At 46.2% G+C, this 20,985-nt stretch overlaps 1 protein-coding gene across 2 annotated transcripts; it reads left to right on the top strand.

The window, feature by feature from the left end:
• Positions 1 to 428: 428 nt before the first annotated feature.
• On the top strand, positions 429 to 19,272 carry LOC106745385. 2 transcript variants are annotated; one of them, XM_014620953.1, is made up of 4 exons: positions 437 to 1,457; positions 14,386 to 14,575; positions 15,162 to 15,306; positions 16,556 to 19,272. In XM_014620953.1, the coding sequence occupies exons 2-4, from the start codon at positions 14,387 to 14,389 to the stop codon at positions 16,819 to 16,821; spliced, it is 600 nt and encodes a 199-aa protein (XP_014476439.1). In that variant the 5' UTR covers positions 437 to 1,457; position 14,386; the 3' UTR covers positions 16,822 to 19,272. The 2 variants fall into 2 exon arrangements, with proteins under 2 accessions (XP_014476438.1, XP_014476439.1); XM_014620952.1 differs by lacking the exons at positions 14,386 to 14,575; positions 15,162 to 15,306; positions 16,556 to 19,272 and adding an exon at positions 7,254 to 9,602 and having other exon boundaries at positions 429 to 1,457.
• Positions 19,273 to 20,985: the final 1,713 nt, after the last annotated feature.

Genomic DNA, 20,985 nt, shown 5'->3' with positions numbered 1-20,985 from the left:
CTTAGTTCTCAGTCGAGAACTCTGTTAATGTCGCGTGTCGTGTCAATTACATAGGTCTGTTCTTTGTCGCTGAACTATAGTGTATACTTTCGGAACTTAAAAGGAAATAGATATCCAGTTCACATAATATTCTTAACATACCATGAAAATGTTCTTAGAATATTAAAAAAAGGATAAAATAAATAATATAGAAGATTACATATAAATAAATAAAAATATATACATATATATATATACACATATATATATAATTTTTTTAGTATAAAACGTATTTTTACACAAAATTACTTCGACTTTATTTATATAATAAAACAATTGGTATTGCAATATGTTTGTAATAAAAGAAACTGCAATTATATATATTACATATAGAGTTAAATATTAAAATTAATATAATATTACAGTAGCATTAATTAATATTACTAGAATATTATTAGAATATTACGTCTGATATCCTAAGAATATACCCAGAATATTACTTGATATTAAATAATATCACTTATAGGAAAGAGCAGACCATATGAGTGACTATCTTAACAATCGAAGAGGGCGAAATTTACAGTCGGAGACACGGAGATTTCCTCGGATTTCGGGGAAAACTCTCGCAAAATTCGCAGACGTCTGTACAGAAACGGTGACCATTGGTCCTTCTTCCCCGGAGGTGCGGGATATATCCTGCCCGGACCTGAAGAAACTTCCCCGATCGGTCGCGATTGTTCTGCACCGCCTGCGGCTGGGAAATCCAAGACGATTCCACCCCCCGAGAGATGACATATTTTTTTCATGAATTAAACGTCTCTCGCCCAGCGCCCAAGCATGACTTGCGCGTATTGAGTTCCCGTCGAAGTAAAACCCTGCGGGGCCTCCGCTCGCGTATGCGGAATCTGAGTCTGCGCCATGCTTTGCAGAGGCGTGTCCTGGCTTACACGCTCTTATTTAGTACATAGAGAAGCGGCTTTACTCGTCCACGGTCTTTCGCGGTAGAACGTGCGCGCACGCGAGAGAGAGTTTACTCCGAGGAAAGCGAAAAAGAGGAGGAGGAGGGAAGAAGTGAGGAGGTCGGTGCTGCGCGGGTCAAATTCGCGCAAAATCGAGAAGCGAGAGAAAAAGAGAGGACGGATAGGAAGAACACAACCTCTCGTCGGAAAATGTAACTGCTCCGAGGAGGGAAGAGGAAGAGGAGGACGGAAACGGAAAAGGGAAAGGGTGGAGGAGGTGAAGCGACGGCGGTGGTGACGGTGTCGGCGGCAGCGGTTACGACGGCGGTGGTGGCGGCGGTTTTCTAATCCGAATCCTGGGAGAAGGACGCCTTCGCTCGATCGTGCGTGTTCCCAGCGTGGACCAGGTCGATCGGGGAAGTTCATGGCGTGAGGCCGTCGTCATCCACGGATACTCGCCCGTTAATTCTTCTCCTCTTCGCAGCCCGTGTGACGCCCGCAGGCGGCGGCGGAAGTCAGGTAACGTAATTATAACTTCATTATATTTTTCGCGCGCGTCGTGATCTCGCGAATCGTAACGAATCTCTTTCTCTCTATCTCTCTCTCTCTCTCTCTCGTGGCCGCGAATAGCAGGCACATTTTGATTATCGACCCGTGTACAACGCGGGGTCGAGAGAGCGGCGTTGAGAGCCACGTCTGGAGAGACGCTCGCTTCGACCCCGAGACGACTCGCGCTGATCCCCTCGACATCTCCGGGGAGACCCGAAGTGGCGGTGATTCGCGACGATCCGCTGAATAAATGATGACAGGGAATTCCTCCGCCCCTGTTCGCCGTCACACACGCATTCGCGCGCATACGTATTATCGATAAACATTATCGCACCCTGCGATCGCAATTATATATCACACATATAGCACACCTGCGCTGCACGAGTCGCGCGCGGCCGGAAAGTGCCGCACTAATCCCGCGCCGAAAATACGCGCGGAAACGCATCACATACCAGCCGCTTTGTTACGTCTGGCGAATGCTATTCCGAGAGATGCACATGTCCCTCGCTCCCTCGGACAATTGCATGCGATAGTTCGCCATCGCCGCCGCATACGGCGATGACACACCGCCGAGCGAACCAGGCAAATCCGAGTCCTGGCTTGGCGATACACTCGCCCTTCTCTCTCTCTCTCTCTCCTCTCCGTCTATCCATCTACCTGTCTCTTTATCTATCTATCTCTTTCTCTCTCTTTCTTTCTCTTTGCTCGCTAAGCGGGAATACCATCGCCGCCTGTATCATCACATTAGCGTCTCTTTATTTATTTTCCCTTTTACCCCGCGTCTCGAGATATTTATAGGGATATGCGTCGTAATAACGTCACATCCGAGTTTTAATCTCGTTCACGCACACACACACACACACGCGTATGTACGCGCGGCGGATTATCGCGAGTTACAGCCGTCACTTAGCAGCCGTCCCGTTTACGCAGTTTATCATTGATCGAACGGACAATCGGCGCTACTTCCCCGACGTTATTCCGCGCACAGGGCAGAGTCGATGTTCGTGTCTGGCAACAGGTTACCGTTCTGCCACACGGGCGGAACGGGAGACGATACACGCGCCGTTTAGGATTTGCCGGCATTCGCTCCTTCGAGGTATGCCGTCGAAAGTGGAGGAGGAAGAGGCGGAGGTGGTGGAAGTGAAGGAGACCGAGAGGTCGTCGCAAGACCCGAGATCGCGATTAATACATACGTCGCACACGTCATAAGTCTTGTTTAACGGGTAAATATTCAACGACAGCTTTATTTTCGCATACGTGATTGAAGGATAGGCGCGTTCCTCAGCGTGGGGCGCACTCCCCGTCCTCTCTCTCTCTCTCTCTCTCTCAGCTCAGGTGCTAGCAGGTAGATGAAGAAGAAGCGCGCACTATCGGCTTCTCGCGCGCTCCTCCTCTCTCTCTCTCTCTCTGTCTATTGGCAGATGGCCTGTTTTTATGTCCAAGAAAAATAACACGGACGGGTTAAAAGCTCAGTCGATTTTCCGATGAGAGAGGCTGACGCTTCAGCGCTTTCTTTGTGCAAACGTAAACATAGTATCGGTCGATGACTGCGGAATAGATGTCACGCTACCCGCTAATCGTCTATAAAGATGTCGCGCGCGCGCGCGGAACTGTGATTCGCAAAGCTATATTTACGATTGGAGGATCTCTTATACACGATACGTCAGTCGATAGTCCTGTATCTGTTACACCCGACGTCGTTCCATCTCGGGGGAGAGCTCGGCGAAGAAGTCCGGTATTTCGCGGGAAACGCGATCGATTCTGCGGAGGACTCGACGACTCGCGATGACTCGTGCACCGCCCGATGAATTCTCTCTCTCTCGTGAGCGCGAACTTGGCGCGTGGCGACCTGACACGAAAGAGAGAGAGAGAGAGAGAGCGAATTGATGGTCCTCTCGGGACGAGTTCTCATCCGTCTTACCACGTCGTGGTCGCGTGAGTTTGCGCGTCGCCAGGAGTTTCCCCCGAGTGCGAAACAACGCATCTCCGACACGCGTGGTGTAATCAAAGGGGGGCGGCGATTCGGCCGCGTGCCAGATTCGAAATAACGAAACGTCCAAATGGCGGCATAATTTCGCAAAACGGCGAGCCACGTGGCGACAGAATGAACTCTCTTCCTCCCTCTCTACTTCTCTCTCTCTCTCTCTCGCGCGAATGCACAGCGCGAGAAGAAACAATCCGAGGGAGACGGAATCGTTACGGGAGAGGAGGCCGAAATGTAGAATTAACAAATCGACGCGATACTCTCTCGAATGTATTAACGAGCGGTAAACATCGAGTCAAGTACACAATTAAAACACTCAGCTCGGTAAGAGAGCGAACGAGGAAGAGCGTGTGGGAGAGAGGGTGCGAAAGAGAATTGGTCATGAACGAAGTTTCCACCCAGCTGTAGGGTAGAGTATAACTCGAGGAAATGCCTCCGGGGGTGGAGAGGGAGTTAGCCGGATAAAAATGTCGCTTTTGTACCGGTAACGAGGCTCGGTATACCGAGCTTTGTAATCGTCCGCGTAATCGTAGGGTTCGCAAGGGTGGCATGTAATCATATATTGCCGCATAAACGCGGCTCTCTCTCTCTCTCTCTCTCTCTTTCTCTGCTAAAACCCATGTAATTTTAAGCGATCGCGTTTCAGCAAAGAGGGAAATCAGTTTCGCGAGCGAAACGTGAATACAAGGAGCGCGAACGTGTGTGTCGGAAATTCCCGTGGAATTGTCGAATAGCACATGTCAACGATCGTCGCAACGACGCGAGGCTTTGCTTTTCTATTCTACCCGATGGAACGCTTTCTTTCCCGGAAATCTCTCATGCGCGATCGTCTCTTCCGCGAAAATACCTTTTGTGCTTCCTCCAATTGTCATTTCCAGCAGGTGCTTCGGAACGCTCTCTGCGTTCCAATCGTTTCGTTATCATTCCACCTTCCCCACCCCTCTCTTGCCCTTTTCTCGATCTCGTATATCTATATACGTGCAATTTATCATATTTATTTATATTTCTACAGCTACGTAATCGTCGCTCAGTATTCCGAGTTCGTATCGGAAATTAATTAGACGCGCTCTTTTCCATCCTTTCAATTCCCCTTCCTTTTCCTCGTCCTCCTCTCTTTTGAGAGAAAGAAAGAGAGAGAGAAAGAGAGAGAGAGAGAGAGAGAGAGAAAGGTTCTCTCGCGGGCGTTTCGATAGTTCGATTCGCCGTGTGACGAGAATAGCCGGAAAGTGCAGAAATTGCATTCGCAGCTTTTTCCACCCGACGCGCGCTTTCCTTCTCGTGTACATGCGTAGCGCCGTGTCCCTGTGTACGTGCAGTGCACCGGCTATCTGTCCTCGTGTACTTTGCGTTTGCGTTCTGTAAGGGGGATGGGGATGGTTTTATTGATCGTCGAGCAGGAAACGCTTTCGCGGCGCCGCGCATTGTGATCGTGAAATGAAGGGGGCATCCGCGGAGCCACCTTTGAGATTTTTCCCACCGCTTCGGCGGCACATCGATCGCCGATCGGGGATCGATATCGGCGCGCGATCAGCTGCGCCCCTAAATTGTTGCCGGTGTTACAGGCGCGCGATATTTTCCTTGCACGGACGGGGTTGCAAGATGGATCAAAGATATTCTCCGTGGGCTAAATATTCATGACGCGAAGAGCACACTTTCTCACAAAGCGACGTAAAATAAACGAGAGAGAAAGAGAGATAGAAAGGGAGCGAGAGGTAGATCGCTCGGCCGCTCGATAAAGGCCACTCTTCGACTACTTTTATCCCGACGCTGTCATCCCTCCCGCGCATTTCGGCGGTCCCTCCTCTTTTATTTCGCAGCCTTGCAAGTTGCAGACGAGGCGAAAGGGCGAGCACGGGCTGCATCGCCTGCCTGCGTCGCGCAAAGTGCTCGGTATTTAATTACCTCGCGACTTGCCCTTTAGAGAACGTACGCGGGGCGTCGGGTCGCCGAGGTGTCATGCGAGGGAGCAACGTGGGAGAGAAAGAAGAGAGGGGAAAAATATCACACATACGCATTACGCCATTTATCTCGCGTGCATTTTCGCACGTTTGTATCACCGCAGGGAGTGGCCTGGTATGCATATGCAAATGAGAGTGTTGGACGGGTGTCCGAGATATCGAGCCGATATATACTCGAGCGGGTATCCACAATATACCCACGGTCACAATGCGAGATTGATACGGCGCCGGTTGCCGATCGCTCCGAGTTCAATCCCCGCGGTATTTATGTATTCGACCCCCCGGAGTCGAATATCGCGACCCCGCGAATAAACACAGGAATCGCGTGCCCGCGATATTCACATCCAAGCCTGACGAAATGTTATACCGGTATCGATCGAGCTGTTTCCGATTATACATATACGTATCGCCAACTCGCTTCGCGCAAAGTTCTCAATCTCGTGGAAAAGTTTTCGGCCTCTTGTGTCAGTTTCGCGCGCGCGTGTGTGTGCGCGCGGACGTGATCACGAAACTTGGTAAAGTGAAACGACCTGGGGTCGGGTCGCGCGACGCTTTTCAGCTGTAACACGTGGAACGAACGTGTAACTTGGTGAAATTGCTTTTTTTCTTTATCGACTCATCGAATGATTTGTTGTGTTTCGTTTTATCGTATGAGTTATGTATATTAATCTATAGCTATGTACGACGACGCGGGGGTGAGATCCGTTCCGTCGGCCTCCGCAGTGAGAGGAAAGGCAATTTCCGTCGGTTTCCTGAAAGCGAAGATGAAAGATGGAGCATCGGAGCGAAGGGGAGGGAGGGAGAGAAAGAGAGAGAAAGCGAAAAAAAAAAAGACGAAGAAAGAGTGGCGGAGGAGTGCGGCCGTATCAAACACTATGTGAGACGAAACAGATATAAGACCGTTCGCTGCGTCGCATTACGTATTATCGACGACTTTGCGATTACGTTTATACAGTGCGACTGTGCGTTCCCCGGACCGAACGAGGGAACGAAGGGCGAAGGGACATCGATCACGCGAATGAAGATCCTTCGGAGGGCCCAAAGTGCCGTCCTCCTTTTCGCCGTTGCCATCGCCATCGCCCGTCGTCGTCGTCGAGCTTTTTGATACGCGCTATTCCATCGCAGTGCATCCTGTAAACCCTGTAAATAGATCCTGTAGGCCTCATAGACCGATGATCGCACCGATCAATAGAAGTTAGTGAAGCATTAGTCGATGACGAGATAGAAGCGCGCGATCGGCGAGTTGTCAGAACGAAACGGATAGATCGGCCAGTGAAGTCGGGAAAATGACAATTGCAGTGCTTAATTCAACCAGTAGACTTTCTTTCGCTCGTCTCGCCGCCGAGAAAGAGAAAGAGAGACAGAGAGAGAGAGAGAGAGAGAAAGAGTCAGCAACAGTGTCGATTAATCGATTAATTTGTACACGCGTACAATTGCTCGCCGCATTGCTCACGAGCAGGCATGCAAATTGCTCTTTTGTCGGCTCGTCGGCCGTACGCACCTACGCGGTAACGCAATCGTTTGGCATTTCTTTTCTCTGCCTCTCGCTCACTAACGTAACGTCGCGAGATCAATCTCTCTCGTTGTTCGTCGATCGGTGTAGCTCGCGAGCGCGAGTCGTCTAAGAGAGAGAGAGAGAGAGAGAGAGAGAGAAAGAGAAAAAGAGAGAGAGAGAGAGAAAAAAAGAGAGAAAGAGAGAAAGGAAAAAAAACAACTAAAGAGACCGCGATCTAGAATATATAATGAAAGAGAGAGAGAGAGAGAGAGAGAAAGAGAGAGAGAGAACGGACTCACTGAGCAAGGGTTGTCTTTCCGGTGTTGCAGGATGCACGCGGTCGGATTGCACTCGGCGCTGGCCATCAAGCGTCAGAGAAAGCGCCGGGATGAGCAGCGTCGCGCGCGCGAGCGTCGTTATAGCGCGCAATCGGGCGAGAGCGGCCTGACGTCGCCTAGGGCATCGACCGGATCGCTGGACCACCATGGCAGGCACCACAAGGGCCCGCACGCTGCCCGCACTGCCGGCCAAGGTATGCTCGACACGAAGGTGGTCACCTCCATCGGTATGCTGCACATCGGCGTGGTGTTCTTGGTGCTGGGCGCGTTCCTGCTGATGAGCGGCCTGCTGCCGGGCGACCTGACCCACTGGGGCACCAAGGCCACCGGCGGCTGGTGGAACGAGCTGGTCGCGGTCGGCCTCTTCGCCATCTTCATCGGCATCTTCCTGATCGTGCTGAACCGCGTGATCGCCAAGAAGGAGGAGGACGATCTCGAGGAGTACGTGCAACGCCAGCTGACCCGATCCAAGTCCGGTCACAGGTTGGAGAGGGACGTGGAGACCGGCGGTCTCACCACCCGGCACGCCAGACGGGCGAAGCAGATGAAGCAGGTGTCATCCGACGTCAGTCTAGAGATTCAGGACGGTAAGACCGTGGTCGGTTCGCCGCCGAGGAGCCCGCCGCCGGCGTATTCGCCGCAGGTCGTCGCGATCAACGGCGACAATCAGTCGGCGGTGCAGTCGGCGCTCTACCTCGAGCAGATCACCGAGGAGGAGATCATCAGCGACCGCGTCGAGACCTCGACCACCAACAGCCTCAGCCCGGGCTCGCCCAGCGAGACCAGAGAGCTCCTCCAGAACGTGCGCTATTCGAAACAGAACGGCAATCCGCAGCAGGTGCATCGCTCGCACTACGTGTCGAAGATCTAAGAGTCGCGCGAGACGGCCGTGATTCCGCGGAAGCGGAGATCGAGTTAATGAGGCGGAATCAACGCGCGATGTCGCACGCGGCCCAATTAACGCATACGCAGAGCGCACACACATCTTTTTATTCGGGATTATATATCATTAGCGTCTCTCCCCCCGGTGTGAACGGTTGGGAATCAAATTCCGGATCAGCGCTGAATAACACGCCGCCTGCGAGGGAGAGAGAGAGAGAGAGAGAGGCACGATACTTCGTTACGACTTCGCGACGAAATCGCGAAGGCTGATCGAAATCGCGATAAAAAGAAGGACGCGCGTGGAAATAGTCCATAGGAATTTGGTGTGAACTACCGACGGCGGCGGCAACTTCCACGTCCGCGCGTTTACGAGCGATTCGTGCATTTACCGTCGCGCGAATGATCTGATAAATAATCAACGAGCATCGCCAGATGCTCCGTTCCTTCCGAAGGAGCCGAAGTGCAGTCTCTCTCTCCGGATCCCTTCGATCCGCTGCGAAGTTTGGGAGGCGAGAATCTCGATAAAATCGCTCGGTCGAACGGAACTTCGAACGAGAACGCGCGCGCGAAGTACATGAGACGGGAGGAGGAGGAGGAAGAAGAAGAAGAATCGCATTCAAGGACCAAGAACACTATCCAAGGAGATCATATCGCGGCAGAAGACGACGACAACGACGAGGACGACTTTGCAAAGCACGGTTGCTGCTAACGCATTCTATAGTGGGAACTACTCGTAAAAATAACTCATTGAATAATCCTTTATACCTAAAAATCGATTATTATAGGCTTACGAGCGACGACGAATTACGGTAGTCCTGCGCGTTTAATCCTTTCGTATTGTACGTCTATATTAGCTTCCGGCAAATATTCCGGCGACGCGCGAAACGCGTTGCGATTTTAGCCATTTTTTTCGTTTTTATATTATTACTTATTTTATATTTTAATAGTTGAAAATTAATTCAACGTTTCATCTCAGAATGTAGAATTTCAATTTGACGCCTTCCCGTTTCATTCCCGGTTACGTAGTCATATCGTGGACGTTGCGATGCTTCCAGGCTCGAAACTAGGTTCTGATCTTATTAAAGAGTTCAATTATCACCCGTTATCGTGATCTTTTAGCATGCCAGCTGCGTTGGGAAAGATCAATACCTACGTATCAGCGTTTAAATCGAAGATCCTTAGAAGGAAGATAACTGGATGTTTCGATTATATACGATGACATTCCGAGATCTGATTTCGATATATTCTAGCGCTAATGTTTTAACTTTGAAAATATAATAAATATCTATGGCGAATTTCACACGTACACACATTAACACACACATGCACACACACAGACGATACATTATGGAAGAATTTCGGCTATTCGTCCAATGACTGTTGGCGCAGTATTGTTAAGCTAGTCGATAATTTTAATATGCTATATTCCTTTTTATAATATATTAAGCATTTATTTACATACACACTATATATATATATATATATATATATANTATATATATATATATATATATATACATATATATATAGCTTTAGTCGGCGAGATATTCGAGAACGAATCGACTCATGCCGATTCCGGTTCACACTAGACGACGACGTTAATTAACTTCGCGGGAGGAAGAACTCGCGGCTCGTGCCGTTCGTTTCCGGATATCCTTTCAATGAAATATCGCTATGCTCGGGCGCTACTATTCTGTGATCCTAATGAAAAGAAAAAAATTAATCGTCGTATACACTAAATAAATCGCATTCGAGAATTGTTCTTTCGACGAAAGGCAGCACGCGTATACTCTGTATATATATTACATTATACATGCTGTTTTTTTTTTTCATCTCAACCACCGCGGGGCCGCTGCCTGATCTTCGACCGAGTGTGTCCCCGCCATTTGATTGTGACGTGATTACCATTGATTATGCCTTTTGCAAAATTCGAGAGAGCGAATGTGCGCGAGCGGAAGAGCGACAGAAAGAGAGAGAGAGAGAGAGAGAGAGAGAGAGAGAGAGAGAAGGAGGGAGAGAGAGAGAGGCGAAAAGAGTCAGGCGCGAGCGGAAAGGACGAAATTCATCGCGATCAAATCAGAGCCGGTCGGGAATCGCGAAATCGTGACGGCCCGCGCGCATGGAATCGCGGTGGATCACCGTCGATCTCTCGACGAATACCGTGACACACCGTAACGAGTGTTCAACCCCTGAGAAATTTTTCCATAACGCGTCCTCTTTCTTCCTCTCCCCGTGCGAGCGAACCGTCGAAACTCGACGAATCGTTCCGAAAGGGATAATCTCGAATCCGGCGAGTGGAACGCGGAAGTTTGTTGCGCCCTTCCATTAGGGTTGAGTCCAAGATTAGATTAAGATCGGTCCCCCGTTCCCTCTCTTCGACGAGACGTGAAAGACGTCGCACCGCGGAACAGGGCGGGCTGTTTACTTTAAGTGACATTAAGTGACGTGCAATTACGGGAAGTGGGAAGCCTGAGAAAGAGAGAGAGAGAGAGAGAGAGACGACGCGAAAGCTGCTCGCGCGCGAACCTTCGCGTCCCATCCGTCGGCGGGTCCCTCACGACTGGCTCTGGATTGAACGCAAAAGTGCCTTTTGTTGTTGCGCGTTTCGTATCTTTCGTCATTTGCCGGACACTGACGCGTCGAATTTTCATCGTCTTTCTATGTGCACTTCCTTTACCACCTTCTTTTGTATACCACCTCGCGCGAGCCACGTCGGAACGCGCACGTTTAAACCGAGGATCTCAAGTGATAGTACTCGCCCTATAAACGCGCAATATTATTTAATATTAAGTAATATTTCTGGAATATTAATAGATGATTACATGTCCATTCTTAATAATATTTAAAAGTAATATTACCTAATGTTATTTTAATATTATATATTTTTTAAACGCTATGTATATATATGATATATATAATTGTATTTTTTTATTTTAAATGTGTATTGCAATACCAATTGTTTTATTATATAAATAAAGTCGAAAGAATTTTGTGTGAAAATACGTTTCATACTAAAAAAGTCACATATAATATTTATATATTTTTTTCTATATTATTATTATTTTATTCCTTTTTTAATATTCTAAGGACATTTTTATAATATGTCAAGAATATTATGTAAAGTGGACATATAACATCAACAGAACATTCTTGTAATATTAAAAAAATATTTCGCGCGTATAGGGTTGTTCTCGCGAATGTTTCTGTGGTCTCACGAGAGAAAGAGAGAGAGAGAGAGAGTGCTCTCTTCGTTCGTTCTTGGGACGACGCATTTTCAGTTTCTTCCTCACATTCCCGTGTCATTCTTCTGTTCGACTTTCCTCGACTGAAAGGCTGAAAAATATCGCGAACTAATCTTACTTATGCATATATACATACATACATACATATAGCGTGTAAGTTTTCTCGCATTAATCGTAAGAGCGTACACACCTTCTCGAGCTAGAAACTACTCTATATATTATCTCGACCGTAATTTTGTTGTTTACTATTATATAGATTTACGAAAGCACAATTCCTTTTTCCGAGTGACGTGTCTGTGGTTACAGCGGAAGGTGTCATTCGCGCCCCCGGATACGCGGGACGTCCTCAAATAAGTGGTACAATTATTCTACGTAGCGTCGCGCGTGCAAACGTCCTCTTATCAGTCGCGAGTATCTCTCAAGATTTAAGTAGATTGCACGAGTCGATTACACTCAATTATATAAAATAAAAGAACGAGGGATCTTCGTCTTTGAAAGTTCGGTACGCGGCGGAGGGAGAAGGAGGGGCAAGCGCACGAGAGGAGATATGTCGCCTATAGAAAGAGAATTATTTTTCATTATATCTCTCGTTCGTTTTCTCGCGCTGTCTCATTTTTCGCGGAAATTGTCAGATCGCTTGTTCGCGGCGTACACAATTAGCTTGTATCGTTATTATTAACTACAACCACAGCAGCGTTTACACAACAATGTAAATAGATATACGTTTCCTTGCACATCGCGAGAGAGAGAGAGAGAGAGAGAGAAAGAGGGAGGGAGGACAGAGAGAGCAATGGACATCGAGCGTGCATGATTCGACGATAACGATCCGAATTGAATTGAACTGACGTTGCGTTATTGAGCTTCGACAGCGAGAGGAATCTCCACTTCATATATATATGCACGTGTGTGTATATAGGTATATACATATGCGTATACGTGTCGCATTGCTATGATTAATCCTGCCTATTGGCCATAGCTACGACAGCGAGAGGAACCGTCATCCCTCATTACGTGAGAACAGTAACGAGGGACGATGGAGTTGTCATTGATGAAAGTAACGCACGAGATACGCAGAATACGTAGAAACTAATGTGCTCACATTTCACACACACACACACACACACACGTAGAAAAAGAGAGAGAGAGAGAGAGAGAGAGAGAAGGGAACAGGGATTTCATGGATTTCCTTATACACTGCAAAATCTCGTCTAAATTCCTGCCGAAGTTATCAAGATTGTAATTAAGATTAAATTAATAGAGCGCAAACGAGCAACCAACGTTTCGTTCATCCTCGTCGTGCCGCGACAACGACGAGCGTAGTCGCGGTGCAACTCCGTCGGGACAATTTAAAGAATATTCACCTCTATTTACCATAAAATTTACGACACGCTCTCATGACGGCACGTTTACGTTACCCGTTGGCAGATTTACGAGGGACGGAGAGTACGGGCGGGGTAGATCTCGACTATACGGTATCACCGCCGTCATTTGCCGTATCACGTTACTGTAATTGACGTTATCTTCAACCCGCCCCGAAAACTATCACCCCGCGAACGTGGGGCGGCCAGCAATTATTATCATTATTATTATTGTTATTATTGTTATTATTATTATTATCGTGAAATACCGTTACACACACACACACACACACGATGAAGGAGTCATTATATCGTAATTACCATCGCCGACGCGCAATTATTACGTGCTGCTGTATTGCGATTACCATTATTACTACCGTTACTACTATTAATACTACTACTACTATCGTGTAGTTATTTTAAACGAAGTTTGAAAGCTTTCTTATTGCGATTTCTCTATTGTACCACTTATATATACACTTGACGCACGATTTTTCGAGAATAAATATTTATGAAACGCTCCATTCTTAACGAACGAGTTATCTCTCCATGTTCGATGAGCTCCAACTATTCCGTTCCGCTGACCACCGCACGGAAAATATCGCCTGAAACGTTTAATATAAATCTCTCTTTTCTTATATTTTCCCTCTTATTCCCTATATATTTTTTTATACGTTCTTCTATATTATTGTTATTTCATTTTGTTCTCAATATTCTAAGAACATTCTCATAACATTAAAAATATTACACATTATTCTTCGAATATTATAAGAATTATTTTAATGTTTAATAATATTCTAGGAATATTACGCACTTATAGAGTTTCCTTTTTGCCTTTGTTACGACCTTATATAGGTCAAGCACTATTTGAATCGTTTCGATGCGCCTTGTCGCAACCAAATCCGGAGAGAAAGAGTCGAGAGAGCGATCTCCAGCCGGATTAATTTCACCGGCTGGCCAGACAAGAAGCCGAGAGATACTTTTAATGAGACGCGCGCGCGCGCGGATGTCAATAACGGAATATAAGATACGACCGTCGCTGTATATTCCCTCTTTTTCTACCTATCCTCGGCCTGCTGGAACTTCGCTGCATCGACTCCGGGCCAGAGGGCGGATGCGATGACGTATCGACCGGCCGAGGTCAAGCGAGGTCACTAAAGTTCATAGCGCGCTCGATGCAAAAGTACCAGCGTCAGTCCGCACCGTTGAACGACGCCAAAAAACATTTGATCTGACGGCACGCGACTCACGTGCTTCCGTCGACGAGCGTCGGCGATTCCCGCGTTGCGAATTTTTGCCAAGCCGCAAAGTGAGACTCTCCCCATTTTCACTGCTTCACGCTAGAGAGAGAGAGAGAGAGAGAGAGAAAGAAAGCGATTTTGAGCAACACGTGCGATTTATCGAAACGAATTACGAAATGTACTTCATCGTTTCCTTCCCTTTTCCCTTTCGTAAGATCCGTACGAGTCGATGTAATTTGATTTGCAAATGCCCGATAAACCGGCGTCCATAAATTCCAATTCTGATGTAGCCGAGGTGACGAGTGAAGTTTACGGAATTTACAGGGCAATACGACCGGTGGAATGCCGGCGAGTAATCTCAGATGTCTAATAGCGTGCTTGCTATTTCTGTCTCAAACAGAATGATCGGTGCTATGCCAGCGGTGGCCGTCCGCCATGAGCGCAGGAGGCAGGAGAAAAGGCTGAAGCGGCCGAGTCAGCTCTACCTGAGCGGGCAATGGTTACCACCCCTGCAGGGCTCGCCACCTACCCCCAGCCCGCACAGTCACAACAATCTGGAGCCCAGACCCGAGCTGTACTTGTGCGGCAAGGTAACGCTTGTTATTGTCGATCGCGAAGTTAACGTTTAAGGGGGTGCACCTGACACCTTTTCTAATTGCAAACGGGCAAAGAGTTCAATAATATTCCGATGTATATACGCAGTGCAAGTTCCATCGAATTTTCATCAAACTCGTTTCAACAATCTCCTTTATTAAATATGAAATATAGGCTCTGAATTACTGTCAAATTTTCGGTGTCACTTTTCAATATAATGTAGATCAATTTATAATTTTGTTCATTATTCCGAGTTATATATGGGCGTAATGTATCCTTAACAGAGGTCGTTTGAAAACGTTCGCAATATTTGAGTCTTCTGCAGTCGAAACTCCAGGAAACGAACGTGGCTATTCTCTTTCAAGATATGTTATTTCAAATTTTCTCGTCACCACCCCCTCCTCCCCCGCTTACTTTTTACATTTATATTTATACATCTACCTACTTTTCCGAGTAACTTCGAACGTTCGTATGAGCCGAGAGAATTTTTACACAAGCAACAAGAAAGAAACAATAAATAAACGTCTCTATCTACTACGAGCGAGCGTAGTCGTCGTCTCTGACAGAGATCGTTGCCACCAGATATCCGGGCTACACGCGGTGGTGGTGTGCCTGTTGTTGGGCGCGGTGGTACTTGTAGTCGGTCTCGTCCAACTTGCACCGGGAGCAACGACCACCAACCACAGGTTGGCGTTACTCGTGGCGGGCGCTGCCCTACTTATAATGGGTGAGCATTCTTAGGGCGAGAGAGAGAGAGAGAGAGAGGCTGCTTCCAGCCGCAAGCCGCGCGTTAAAAAGAGAAATCGCGCGGCCCCCGCTGCGATTGATCCGGGCAACGAGCGAGAGCGCGCACTCGAGCACGAAAAAAGCGCCGGGGGCTCGATTCTCCAACTCACTCGTAACTGTGCGTATGTGTGTAGGCTAGAGTTCATTTCGCGCTGCAAACGCTCTGTAACGCTGGTATGTAGACCAGTCGTGTTCCTTTTTTACATGTTCCAAAGCGTTTGTAGCTTGAAATAAATTCCGGTCTAAAGAGTAAAAGATATTTGCACTTGTGTTGAGAGAAAAAGAGAGAGAGAGAGAGTTCGGTCCTTGTTACAATTTTTTTCTTACATTTCTAGCGTACCTGTGTGCGTTAATTAAACATATCGTGTTTATGTTATCTCAATATTTTGTGTTGAATCGATATTGAATCGGTAGAAGTGTTAAAACAACACATTTTATACTTTGGCGCCGATTAACATCTAGATATTAAATCTGTCTTAACTTTTGACGTAATATTTATGTTACTTTCCAACATATTCACTTTGATCCGTATTCTAAACACTCTCACTTATCGATAAAAGTGCCTTAAATGTGGCTTCTCAGCCTATCAGGTGATTTCTGTGCCATTTTTAGAAGCGCTTTGTCGATGAAAGTGAATTCAAAATACGGACTCTTATATTAAATTGACACAAAAATTTACGTAGATCCGTTTGGGACGTGTGAAATGTGTTAAATTTAAAACAAAATTTTGTATTGTGCACATATACAGTCCCTGGCTATATTTTTGGACGCGCCTTAATTTTTTACATTTCGTTGACTCCCGAGGACCAGCTTGGTAATACGGCTCGTCTATCGATCGAATTATGTTAAGGAACCGTTATTCTATAAAAAGTATTTTTTATGACGTCATTTGACTTGGCTGTTAAACAATTATGAACCCGCGCTAGCTGCATCGTTGATAATAATGAGAATAGACGTGAGTTTCGAATGTGTGTCAATTGAAATTTAGTTTTATTTTTGTTTATTTGTGACTTGAAGAGTCACAAATTCAAGAATCAAAGTGCGTCTAATAACATGACCTGGAACTGCACATATAGTTAAAAGTGAATTGGAGAATCGGGCCCCGGATATGTGCGACCCCCCCGTTCCCCGAATCAATCGCCGCCGATGCGTCGTCGGTCTGATTCTACGGTTGCGTGTCGCTTTTTCAGGCTTCATCCTGGCCGGCGTGAGATGTTACGTAATACACTGCGTACCGTTCCCGGTGGAGTCGCCGGTCGCGACCCCCATCCCGCCGCCGATCGGCGAGGCGCAGGCGGCCGTGCACAAGGGCACCCTCGATCTCCTGGTCGGCCATCAGAATCAACCGGAGACCGACGCGCTGATGACGCACCATCATCAACACCACAACCATCAGCACCACAACAACCACCGGAAGAAACGCAGCTCTCAGGGCTCGCACTCCGAGGAGGCCTAAGATTCGACGAGGGGGGCGGGGAGAAGGAAAGAAACAGCGGTGTAGCGCGCGATCTTGGTGCTTCGTCCGTCGTGGAAAATCGAGAGGGGGGAGGGGGGGGCGGGGGCAAAACGAAGGGATGATTTTCGATTCCGCGGCGGATTCGAGTCCCGAGCGGAAGAAGAGTCGAGCGAGAGCATTTAGGAGCTGAGGTGATGGAATTTCTCTCGGGGGGAAGTAGGAGACACATCGCCATTCTTTCTTAACATCTTCGATGTACGCGGAGTCCCCTCCGGAGAGTCGCGTTTCCTCTTTCTCCGTTGCGACGTCACGGCGAGACAACGACAGTCTCGGTCGAGACATCGATATTAATTAGGCGGGCACTTTTTTAGGGCTACGTTGAACAATGAACACTGAATAATGTAATAACGACGACAGGCTCATCGATTAAACCGTTAACGACACGACCGGACGAGCGAGCGATTCTCAGTCTTCGGGGATGTCGACGGGGTGTGGAAACGCGACCCGTCCGGGACGTCCTCTGTATATCCTGTACATATGCCAGTGCGTATAGATATGAGGGTACACACACACAGTGATTTTCTATCGTCGTAAAGAGATAGACTGCGTAAACACGTTTTTCCTCTCGTGAAAATGACGGAGATTTGATTTGTCGAGGTGCACTACAGAAGGGGGACAGACGTAGACCTCGCGAAGGGAAAATTTGCGCGATTCGACTTTTGAGATTCTTTTATCGCAGATGCAAACCGCGCGGTTTTGGCCCGGTTTAACGGGGGTTACCTTGCACATTGTATCTATGTATACATATAAGATACAGACTATTTACGTTACGAGAATGTACACGCCGAGAAAAGTGCACTTTTCTACCTGGTATACCGAGAATTCGATATATCTAACGACGTTCTGTTGTCGCGACGTTTCTAGAACGCCGTTGTAAACCTTCCCGTAGAGAACGCGCGATCTCCAGTGATTTATACTACGAGCATATTTGTTTTACTCGCAGGTAGAGAAAGAGAAAGACAGAAGGAAAGAGAGGATTACGCCGCGCGCATCTTCTATGGGTGGCAAGTTGTCGCGAAGTAATCCTACGCGATCGATCTCACCACGCGCGTCGCTTTATCTCCTGTAATCTCAACAGAGTAAGAAGATCTCGTAGATAACGTTTATATAGAATTCGACTTAGCAGGATCGAAAAGTCAGAGTGAGATAGATAGAGAGAGAGAAGGCGGGGGAGAACCGAGACGGCGTGGCGGCGACACGTAAAAAAGGGATAGAAAAAAGGAAGAAAATAGTTTGCGACCTTAGTGAAAAAACGAGGAAATAAACGTCGATGTCGAGATACGTTTCTAATTTAACGATAAGATTTTTCCAGCACTCGCACCGATTAGCAAGAGAAATGAAAATAAAAAAAAAACTTCGATGTTACTTCTTCCAGAAAGAATTTAGTAAGAAATCGGGAAAGAAATCGTTTAGCGATTACAGTTAATTATATACTAATTAATCTCGAAACGCGATGTCACGTGCGTCTTTTGCATATGTAAACCAACAAAAAGGGATAAATATTATACATTATCTTTTTACACTCGATATTTATACTTAAGCGGTTACAAAAGTTTGTGCCTGCGCGCGGAGAAAGCTTCGTTCCCGATGTCGTTTTACAAATTGTTTGTGTTCACTCGAAGGTACACTTTATATACGACTTTTATTGACGCGAAGACCGGGTGTGAAGGGACCCGGCGGGTTCTAAAACGGAGAAAGAAAAACACAAAGAAAAAGAAGAGAAAAAAATGACGATAAAATTGATGTCGCGCGAGCGCGAGCGACATCAATTCCGCTCCTTTTTGTAATTCAGGCAAGCAGGCAGGCAAGCAAGCAAAAGCAAGTGCAAGAGAAAAAGTAATCACGTGATTATTATTCGTCGCTTATTCACGCGTGGTCAAGCGCGTTTACAATAAGGGTTCTACCCGCGTTTTCTACGACGATAACAGTTCTCGGCGCGCGGATACACGTTCGTCTATTGGGGTCCACTTAAAAGTTATTACGGAGGATTATGAACCTATATTACAAACAGTTATAAAATATTTTAGACGAGACGATTACACACACACAATATTTACATACATACAGGGTAGACCGGGGCTGGTAGTATTAAAGGAGTAAGTTGGTTGATTAATTACGTCTGTTTCCTAATAGGTTACAGAACGTCTGTTTCCTAATAGGTTACAGAATCGAGCAAATTGCGATTTTAAATATGATCAAAGTTGGTTATGAAATCCCTGCTTGCTCGATTCTATACCTGTTAGAAGACAACAGAAATAATCAATTAGCCAACTTACCTCTTTAGCCAACTAACCTCGGCCGCTCCTACTTACTTACATACCCTATAAGCGCGTAATATTATTTAATATTACGTAATATTCTGGGCATATTCTTAGAATATTAGACGTAATATTTTAATAATATTAATATAGTATAGTATAATATTATTGTAATATATATTTTTTTAATATTTAACTCTATGTATATATATAATATATATAATTGTAGTTTTTTATTTAAAATGTATTGCAATAGCAATATATATATATATATATATATGTATGTATGTATATATATTTTTATTTATATATATTTTTCTATATTATTATTTTATTCTTTTTTTAATATTCCAAGAACATTCCTATAATATTAAGAAGTATTACATAACATTTGTAGAATATTATAAGAATATTATATTAACATCGAATAATATTCATATAATATTTTAAGAATATTACGTGCTTATAGGATATACACACACATACACACATACGCACACATACATATACGCGACACGGAGGACGTTTAGCGTGGTAGTATTGCGAGATCCTGCTCGAACATTACTTCCGTATTTTCTCGTTCATTCAGCGCGGTAATGCAGACCGGACGGAAACGGGGGAAACGTGTGCACATGCGCGCACATAATTATATAAGTACAACATGTACTCACTCGTAAATCTAGCATTAGTGAGGATCGGTTGAGTACAAACTGTCTCTTTAACCGTCCGCGTTGCACCGGCGCGCGTCACAGTTGTTAGTTGACTCTCTCTGCTAGACTTGGATGTTGGATGTCTCTCTTCCGGATCGCGATCTTCTTCCTGTGTAAAAACGTAGCCGGAGGTAGAAAATTCGTATCTCGGCCGTGATCGACATCGGTGCAACCGGACCGTTGGTTGCTGAACGAACGAAAGAACGACGACGACGACGAAAATCCGACGAAAAACGAATACGCGAGGCGCAAAGAGATGATCATGAAAGTTCGAACGAATGTTATAATGAAGTGTTACTAACGAATATATATATATATATATATATATATCGGTTAAAGCGGCTCATGTGTAGGTGATACGATACATATTTTCAACTTTCGCGACTCCTCTAAAAGCCAACGTTTATTTGTCCGCCGGCGGCATCGCGTTATTGAAACGCGCGTCCGCATACCTCGTAGTAAACGCGCGGCTGTTACTACTTCATCGGTCACACACAGCACTGCCTAATTTTCACATATGAGACGCGCGCGCACACACACACACACACACACACACACACACACACACACACACAAATGCAAACATACCGCGTATGTCATACGATGATTGTCCCTCCCCCTGCTGCTAACGAATCTATTTATAATGTCGCATCACTTCGAGTTCAAATCAAACAGAAGTACTCGGAGCGTTTGTCCACTCCGAACCGGCGCCTTCCAATATAAAGATTTCGTACGACGGAGCACGAAGATTAATTTTCCCCGGCGGTTGTCGACGCGCGACTTTATCATCGGAATCAGTTACTAGTCTTTATTTCTCCGGTCCGTAATATTTGTACCGTGAAAGAGAGAAATAGATAGATAAAGAGAGAGAGAGAAAGAAGGAAAAGGAGAGGGAGAGGAAAGCGAGATAAAAAGACATAAAGTAATTACTATTAACAACCTAAGGGTTCCGACACTACGTATCACGCATCGCGAATTACGAATTACGCATCTTACGTATATATATTGCTCTCTCTTTCATCGCTCATTGTGTATTATATATTACATTACATATTACTTTCTCTCCGATATGAGCTAGAGCGCACCCTCTCTATAGATATATATATATATATATATACTCTCTCTCTATATATATA

The sequence above is a fragment of the Dinoponera quadriceps genome, unplaced genomic scaffold, assembly GCF_001313825.1.
Source record: "Dinoponera quadriceps isolate SergipeBrazil2010 unplaced genomic scaffold, ASM131382v1 scaffold1609, whole genome shotgun sequence".
In the NCBI taxonomy this organism is placed as follows: domain Eukaryota; kingdom Metazoa; phylum Arthropoda; class Insecta; order Hymenoptera; family Formicidae; genus Dinoponera; species Dinoponera quadriceps.
The sequence above is the reverse complement of the archived record's forward strand: the minus strand, read 5'-3'. Positions and strand labels throughout refer to the sequence as shown.